This window comes from Neolamprologus brichardi, chromosome 15 (genome assembly GCF_056152115.1).
Source record: "Neolamprologus brichardi isolate AB-2024 chromosome 15, ASM5615211v1, whole genome shotgun sequence".
Lineage (NCBI taxonomy): Eukaryota > Metazoa > Chordata > Actinopteri > Cichliformes > Cichlidae > Neolamprologus > Neolamprologus brichardi.
This window is the reverse complement of record NC_142118.1, coordinates 2,930,169-2,939,472: the sequence shown is the minus strand read 5'-3', so window position 1 is coordinate 2,939,472 and position 9,304 is coordinate 2,930,169. Positions and strand designations below refer to the sequence as shown.

The 9,304-nt window shown below is 40.1% G+C and overlaps 1 protein-coding gene across 1 annotated transcript; it reads right to left on the bottom strand.

Annotated features, from left to right (window-relative positions):
* Positions 1-786: 786 nt before the first annotated feature.
* LOC148098371 (cholesterol 24-hydroxylase-like) lies at positions 787-9,297 on the bottom strand. The gene is made up of 15 exons (XM_087851874.1): positions 9,018-9,297; positions 8,870-8,947; positions 8,704-8,785; positions 8,245-8,318; positions 5,347-5,433; positions 4,550-4,688; positions 4,353-4,463; positions 4,099-4,261; positions 3,898-3,963; positions 2,146-2,218; positions 1,978-2,062; positions 1,672-1,782; positions 1,486-1,574; positions 1,290-1,356; positions 787-1,207 (listed from the first exon to the last, which is right to left on the bottom strand). Exons 1-15 carry the CDS (start codon positions 9,164-9,166, stop codon positions 1,055-1,057), a joined length of 1,527 nt encoding a protein of 508 aa, XP_087708000.1. The 5' UTR covers positions 9,167-9,297; the 3' UTR covers positions 787-1,054.
* Between the last annotated feature and the right edge of the window lie 7 nt (positions 9,298-9,304).

The window sequence follows — 9,304 nt, the reverse complement described above, 5'->3', positions numbered from 1 at the left end:
TATTACTTTATTAATAACCTAATAACTTAAGGCTAAGAGTTCAGAGTCCCGGAACACTCTGCTTTGTTCATATTAACATTATATTCAAGTCTTCTTCATCAAGAACACGAGAAACAAGATAAAAGCAAATAAAATGCATTCATTTCATCTTCATCATCATTATAGTGCGAGGCGTTTATTTATCTCAGCAGATGAAGATGTCTGACCTCTTCACTTTTCGTTTGACAGCCAATAAACTCATCATCCATCAGTCTTTCATCACGACTTCTGAACCTCTCCCGCTGTGAAATTTCGTACCTTACGCTGTTTATGCAAACTTTCTGGATTTGTTTCAAATTAAAAGCGCTCACCAGACAGTAATAGAGCTTTTCTTAACCAGGCTCTTATTCTGGAACATTAGTAGGAACCTCTTGTGAAAAACTAAACCGTTAAGAAAAATGGCACATAGGATGTGTGCCTCTGAGATTTCACTATCTAATAACAGTTTGTTAATTCATGTTATTACTGTATAAAGTTTGTCTGAGGTAGAGAAAGGGGGCAACTTAATTATTTAAAGTGGTATTAATCATTCAAGCATACAATAGGCACCTAACTCAAGTGATGAATCAGTGATGTGTCTGTGACAACTTTGAAAGTGTCTTTTATATTTAGGAAAATTGTTACTAACAGAAAAGAAATGACAAGAAAGGCGCCTAAGACTCAGTGCACTTAGTTCCTATGTTCTAAGCAAAATAAAAGAAACTAGCTTTGCACAGTATGTGTCTGTGTATATTTATATGTGTGTGTATGTGTGTACATACATACAGTAGCAAATGGTATTGAACCTAGCTTCCTCAAAAATGTTTCCATAATAATAATAGATTATTCCAGTGAAGACATAAAAACAGTTTTTTATTTTAAGCATTTCATATGAATATATTGTGTGTATTACGATCATACATGAGACTATTTTCATTACAAGGTTTTCTTTAAAAAATGAGTTTCAGACAAGAGTAAAAACTCTGCCCCACCATATAGATACCTATGACCTGTTCCAATGTGATGTACTTTAAGATCATTTATTTTTGTAATCCCTGTGACTCAAAGTGCACAACACTCCACTCTTTGGTTTGAGTGTGCCAGCATCCAGGATGTCAAAGGTCTGTTCTGGGACAAGAGTGAAGTCAAACCTCTGGAGTAGTTTGGCCATCACCACTTTAGCCTCCATCTAAAAAACACAACAGCGCCCACAGAGATGAGTCCGTGTGTTTATAAGTTAGTGGGTCTTCACATTATGTTGTCATCCTCACCTGAGCAAAGTTCTTTCCCAGGCACGAACGAGGACCGAGGGAAAAAGGGTAGTAGCAGTAATAAGGCCTTGTTGAATAGATAAGAGACAGCTTTAGTTACTTTGAACAATTTAACTCATTTTATCTGAGATAATAATGGGTGTACAAACATTATTATGTAAAACATGTCAGCATGGTGAAACAGTGCGTTCTTTACTTGGGAGCATCTGGGTGAAATCTGTCTGGATCAAATCTCAGTGGATCCTTGAAGAATTTGTCCAGTCTCCCGCTCACATAGGAGTTGAACTAAACATTAGAAAATCTTGTATTTACTTATCTTGATGTTTATATAGAAGTGTATTTCCTGCTTTGCTAGAAACATATCAAAAAATACATGTCTCACTATAGCATTTATTCCTCCAGGTATGTGGATCCCATCAATGACAATGTCTTCAGCAATATGACGAGATGTGCCCGGAGCTGTGGGGTACATTCTTAGAGTCTCTTTTAACACCTGGGAGAAGATGTATACGGCACATCTTGTGTTGAAAAAAACAAATGATGCTAATGGACTGGTACATATATAACACCGTTCTACTCAACAGAGCAGTGAAAATTCTTAAAACCACAAATCTCATTAATGCAGAAGACCAAGGATACTTTAAGATACGGAAAAACGTTACCACAATTTTCAAATTGCCACATGTACCTGTGACAGGTAGACCAACTTGCCCAGGTCATCGTAGCTTATTTCATGTTTCATCCCAGTAACATCGTCCACTTCTTTCTTCGCTCTGAGAAATGAGAAAACTCCATAAGAAACCAAAGTCTATTTGCTATAGTGGAAACTGTCGCGCAATATATTTTGACTTTTTACTTCTCCAGTATATCAGGATGTCTCCCAAGTTCCATGATTGCAAAAGCCAGCTGATTGGCTGTTGTTTCTTGGCCTGAAATAGCACAAATTTGGCAATCCTGAATAAGAATACCACCTTACAATGGACCAATAACACACGACATTAGGCAGTACAAAAGATGTATGTAGCTATTGTAACATCATTCACTGGTCTGATTGTAAAGCTGCAAGATGAGAGTTTCCACCATCTTGATTCCAAAAAGAAAAGGATGTGATGATCAGGGGTTTGACTGACAAACCAATGAATGTGTTGTTTAATACTACAGGTAGCCCTCAGCCACCTTCTCCTCAAAGACAGTATGGCTAACATACTGGTTTTTGATTCAGTGTTGACCCAGGATGAGTGCCTGAGCCTATACACTCTGCAGGTTTTACAAAATCACATTAACCCTTTAAAACCGGTGGGAGCGGGCACGCTCTGTTTTGCGTAACTATTTTTAAATCCCGGTAGCTCTGCAACCACGTAAGCTAGCGCAATAATTTTTTTTGCATATGAAAGCGGAGGAGTTGTACTTACATCTTATGCCATCAGCTTGTCCTCGGTCACAGTTTCCTTCCACATATAGCTTTGCAAAAACTGCATAAAAAGCGCTTGCAGCAACAAAAACATAATATTCCAGAAACACGCTTTGCCGATCCGATCAGCTGTTCGTAACACTTCCTACGTTGGAATAGACGTCAGCGCGAACTTTTGCATGTCCGCCATTACCTGCCCGAAACCGGAAGTGATGTCATTTTCGCGGAAATGTCTTTTTTTTTTTTACCATATAGCCTCATGAGCTTATACTGGTGTTTAGTTATCTTTGACTTTATGACTTTCTGTGTGGTTTCTGGGATGCTTAGGACTCATATTGCACTGCTGGAAATAGTTTATTTTGATGCACATGCTGTTTTTTTGCAAATTTGCAGTATAATATTTATTTTCGTTTTTCCTGCAGTATATAAAAATTGGTGTATCTGAAAAATAAAACTATGAAGACACTTAAAATAAATTTCCTGTGGTGGGAAACTTTTGTGCAACTTTTTTGTATTTACAATTTTGAGGGATAAGCCTCTTACATTTCTCTAACTAGAAATATATGTTAAAAAAACAAAAACGATTTTCAATTTTTTTGTAGTTTATTGCACTTTTTTGTAATTTATGTAATTACTATGCACTTAATGCAGACATATTATTAAAATTTAGGCTGTAATGGTTGTATTGATGTATAGCAACTTGAAATGCTTCCAATAATGGCTCTACAGCATGTAAAAATATAATATAGGCTCTGGCGGACTTGGTTCTATGGTAGGTCTTAAAGGGTTAAGACACAAAAGCTATTTCCATCTTTGATATACAGTCTATAACAATACATCCATCATCTGGTCAGTAGTCCATGAAAATGAATGTATGTTGTGAATACCTGCATCGTTACACCTGACAATAGATAACATTTTATAAAGATGAAACCATATGGCATTAAGTTAAAAATTGATGCTTAAAGTGGTGACTGCATTGTGCGCCTTTTAACACAGCAAACCTTTTGGTGTTCCACAAAGATAGCGCAGTCCCAAATTATTGTGTAATATTTCATACATCAGTCCATTATCTTAATTGTTTTCTTAACCTATCCCAGCTGTCACTGAGAAAAAGGCACTATCCTCCCTGAACAGATCGCCAGTCCATCACAGGGCACTACTTCTAACATCAAAGATGAAATAACAGAGACTCACCGGCAATGAAGAATGTCACAAAATTATCCAGCATAAACTCCTCATCTTCTTCAGTCATGCTGTCCTCTGAAATGATAAAAAACTCTTTTTTTTTTCAGTGTGTTTATTTACTTGTTTTTATGCTCTTCACACAGATTCAACAAGATTCTATATTATTGCTCTTATCTAGTCTAATCAAATGTGAAAATTAAGAACTCCAACCTTGGCTTGCAGTTTTGATGATTTGTGTCAGGATGTCTTTGGGGACCTCGTCACCGTTTTGCATGGCGGTCTTTCTCTCATTGATCCACTGAGCTCCAGTTGTACGGAGCAGGCGGCACGCTTCCCTCACCTCATTAATGTATCCTCTGTTCTTTGGATTGAACTGGAATGGCAGACTGAAGGCTTTAGCCTGTCATTCTGATAACAATGTTCTCGGCAGACATACTGCATAACAACAAACACTGAAGTAATACCTGAAAAAATTTGTCTCTAAGGTAGTAAACCATTCCTTTCAGACATGTCTCAATGGCTTTAGGGAAAGGTGAACTATTCTTCAAGAGGTCCAAGTCCACCCCAAAGCCAACCTGAAATTTATCAAGAAAAAAGTATACACAAATATGCACACACACACTCACCCTTTGGAAGGGTAAAATTGACTGTAATATAATACCTTAGTAATAACATCCAGGGTGACACAGTTGACAAGATGGAGCATATTAGCTTCTTTTTTACTGTCAGCAAGCTCTGCAAGTTTATCCATCAGTTTCTCTGCTCTCTCATTGAAGGTTCCAATTAGACCTCTCAGATACCTGGAAGTAATGATAGCTTTAGACAGAGAAGCAGCACATCCAGGACATCCCAACAAACTATCACAGAAATTCATTAAAGGATAATGTTCAACAGAAAAAAGAAAAACCTTCCTACTATCTGCTACTATCTCCCTTCTGTTTCTACTAGTTCTCTGGGTGAAATTGCCTTGTTGATGCCAGAGATGGGATGAGAACGTCCAGACTGCTACAAACTGAGTAACTACTCATTACAAATCCTCTTAAACTGGTTTCTTCCACCTCTTTCCATCTCTGTAATATTCTTTGTCAATATTTTTGATATTTAGAATTGAGCGATTTTTGATAAATTTGTGCTATTTGTCAAATTTGTAAATTCCGTAACATGTTGTATTATTTAATTAGTGTAGTCCAGGGGTCCCCAATCTCAGTCCACGAGGGCCAGTGTCCCTGCAGGTTTTAGATGTGTCCGTGATCCGGATTTGAATGATGGATGCACAGCCAACAAATGTGCAGCGACTGCATGACGCCATATGGACCGAAATACCAAAAATCAACCAAAACGTATTTCCAGCACTGGTTGAATGCATGCCATGAAGAAATGAGGCAGTTCTGAAGGCAAAGTGGTTTCAGCCTGGTAAAGGCAAGGTATACGTTATAAAGCAACAAATGCATAACTCACATGCTGCTGAACGCAGGGTCCATGATCCGGCGCTGTTTGTACCACTTCTCGTGATCCCGTGCTGTTACCAGGCCATTGCCTAAGAACCTTCAAAGAAGGAAGTTGAGAAAACATTCTCACAATACCCAATTCCTAATTGCTGTTAAAATAAAAGCTTTTTTTCAAAATGTCCTCAAATGGAATAATCATAAAAATATATAGTCTAAGGAGCTTGCAAAGAAAAGCGTCTGGACTTCTTTAAGTTACTTGAAGACGTTTCACCTCTCATCCGAGATGCCCTCCAGATCAAGATCAGCCAGACTCTGCAGGAACTGGAAACCCTTCTACCCTCTCCAATCTTAGAAGAGGTTTACAAGTTTGTGGACAAGGCTCAGCGGGCCCAACACTCTAAAGGAAAAGAAAGACAACGCAGGAAATTTCACACCTTGCTTTCAAAAACACACACTCCTCATTCTGAACCTACACAACCCAGAGAAGAAAACACACCTGAAGACAGTCAGGAGAAATGGGTTAAGAACTTTTCAGACAGGAATCTCACTGAACCTGAAAAGAGAGTATTAGCCAAAGGACTCAATTTTGCCATTTCTCCACAACAGTTGCCCATAGTGGACCTCATCACAGCCACAGAAACCGCCATACGGATTAATAAATTATCACAGACAGAAGCAGAGCAAATCAGGATGAAAGTCTCAGCCACCCTCTCCAGTGCCAAAGTCCCTCCGTCCAACCTCTCAATACAGGAAAAGAAGGCCGTCGCTTCCCTGAGCAAAGACCACAACATCACTGTTTTACCAGCTGATAAGGGAAGATGCACCGTGGTCCTAAACACTACAGATTACCACACAAAGATCACTACTCTCCTCAGTGACAACAATACCTACGAAGCCTTAAAGCGGGACCCCACAAGAAGCTACAAAAAGAAAGTTATAGCTTGCCTTCAAGACTTTGAAAAGGACAAAATCATTGACCGCCTTACATATCACCGCCTTTACCCAGGGGATGCCATACCTTGCATTTACGGACTTCCTAAAATCCACAAGGAAGCTGTCCCACTCAGACCCATAGTCAGTAGCATAAACTCAGCCACTTATAACATTGCAAAACACCTTGCTACCATCCTTGCTCCTCTCGTGGGGAACACCCCACACCACATCAAGAACTCCACCGACTTCACTGACAAGGTCCAGAAACTTACCCTGGATCCAGATGAAACCATGGTGTCCTTTGATGTAGTCTCTCTCTTCACTTGCATACCCACCACGGAGGCAGTGGAGACTGTCAGAAAACGACTACAAGAAGACAGCTCCTTGGAGGACAGGACCAACTTCACACCCAATCAGATTTGCACACTGTTAGACCTCTGCCTCACCACAACATACTTCAAATACAACGAAGGCTTCTACAGACAAAAACATGGCTGTGCCATGGGCTCCCCCGTGTCACCTATTGTAGCCAACCTTTACATGGAGGAAGTGGAAAGGAAGGCTCTTGGCTCTTTTAAAGGGAGAGTACCCAGCCACTGGTACAGATATGTAGATGACACCTGGGTCAAAATCAAGACACAAGAAGTGGACCAGTACCTCCTGTTTGACTCCCATCACCCTCTGGAACACAAACTTGGAGTAATTAGGACCCTACACCACCGGGCAGAACATATTCCCTCTAAGCCTGAAGGGAAAAAGAAGGAACACACACATGTAAAGGAAGCACTCAAAATGTGCGGCTATCCTAAATGGGCGTTCTTAAAGTCAGCAAAGAGGCACAGAAAAGAAGATCAGACACTAGCGAGGGAGGATAAGAAGCACAGACGCAACAACATTGTCATCCCCTGTAGCCGGTGTATCAGAAAAACTCAGGAGGGTTTTCTCCAAGCATGACATCCCGGTGCATTTCAGACCCAGCAACACACTCAGACAAAAACTGGTTCACCCGAAAGACAAAACGCCAAAACACAGACTTAACAATGTGGTGTATGCCGTACAGTGCAGCGAGGAATGCACAGACCTCTACACCAAACAGCCACTTCACAAGCGCATGGCACAACACAGAAGAGCCACCTCCACAGGACAAGACTCAGCTGTCCATCTGCATCTTAAGGTCAAAGGTCACTCTTTCGAGGATGCCAATGTTCACATTTTGGACAGAGAGGACAGATGGTTTGAAAGAGGAGTGAAAGAAGCCATCTATGTCCACTGTGAGCGACCATCTTTGAACAGAGGCGGTGGTTTACGACACCAACTGTCTGCCATCTATAATCCAGTTTTGAGATCCCTTCCCAGACGCCTTAACGCCCACTCACATCCTGGGCCATCTGACCTCAGGAATTCGCATGATAAGGTGGGGCCAGGTTTCACAATGAACTCACCCGAAACTCTGGCTGATTGGGACCCACACCCAGTTTCACACCTTGGCTCAGGCGATTAGAGGATCATCAGGGGGTCCTTTTGTCCCTCTGTGGGGGAAACTCCCAATAGGTTTATATCTGGGACTCTCCACCATTTGACCTTAGAACTGAAGAAGCTTCTCGGATGAGAGGTGAAACGTCTTCAAGTAACTTAAAGAAGTCCAGACGCTTTTCTTTGCAAGTTCCTTTGACTACGATGACCTGGATGACTGAGAACCTTCACAGACATAAAAATATATAACATTTCTCATTTTTTAAAGTATATTATAGTGCACACCAGATCTGCGCTAGCTAAATCAGCAGAGGTAGTCTATTGAAGAGCTGGATGACTTTAAAACAGTTTGGTTATTTATTCATGAAAATACATCATTTTATCGTGAGAATTTAATTTTGTTCCACTGATAAAGGGGAGATAAATAACAGCAAAATCTAAATAAACAAGTCTGATGCTAATGTAGAGAAGCAACCTAAGTAGCCTGATGAGGCAGTCTTACCTTTGACCAAATAGGCTGAAGAGTTTTTTGTAAACAAATTTATCTTTGGGGTACTTTGGGGACATCAGGATTTCCTGAATCCACAAACATAAAGTAGAATCAGAAGACTTTATTTATCCCCAAGGGGCAATTAACAAACAATGTTCAGCATATGTTGAAGATAAGAACAATAAGAACAGGCAATAGGAGTGAAATAATAAATACACAGAATATACAGTTTTAAAATTAAAGTGACTGAAGGTGAATAATTAACTGCAAGTGACTAAAAGTGAATAAAGTGTCAGTAGTGTAGGAAGAGTGTAGTTTATGTTTATGGGTGTGGGAATTGAAAGAGGAAACATTGCAAGAAATTGGATTTATGCAAATATTATCGAGAGTTAGGCTTAATGTAGTTATTTTTTATTGTTTGGCAATTTAACAATTGCAGGATTTCTGCCCAGCACTTTCACACTGTTTCACCTTTGTTGCCTCTGGACTGGACACGCACACTACAACGTAATGAAGACCATTTATCCTGTAGACAGGCCCATACTTCTCAGCCCTGTAAAGGACATGCTGATGTTTAAATATTATTAATCACAACTTTTTTAAAACCCCACAAAAACATCGTTTACGCTCCACTCACCACTCCAGAAATTTGTCGTGTACAACTCCGCCATTTTTCATTATCCTCAAAAACGACGGCGAGTGTCCCAGAAGAAAACTGAGGACAAAAACAGCTGGTCATTCTCTGGTAATGCCAGTATAGGGGTTTCGACGACGGCTTCACCTACCTGTCCCTCGGTGGGCCGGGTATGTGGTCATATTTCATATGAATGTGTCTAACATACAAGCAGTATGCAAGAAATGCAACGATAAGCAGAAAGAAGAAAAATGTAAGTGCTGGAGTTGCTAAAGTCAGAAATACGCTGAAAACTGCCATCCTGAAAAAAAGTCTGATATATGTCTGGGTTAAAAATTGCTGTTCTTTCAGTTAGGCAGCCCCAGCCTGAAAGAAGACGCACTTATTTCACCCTTCGTTCACCACTTCCGTGTTGCCCAGGAGTAGTAATAAATAGCT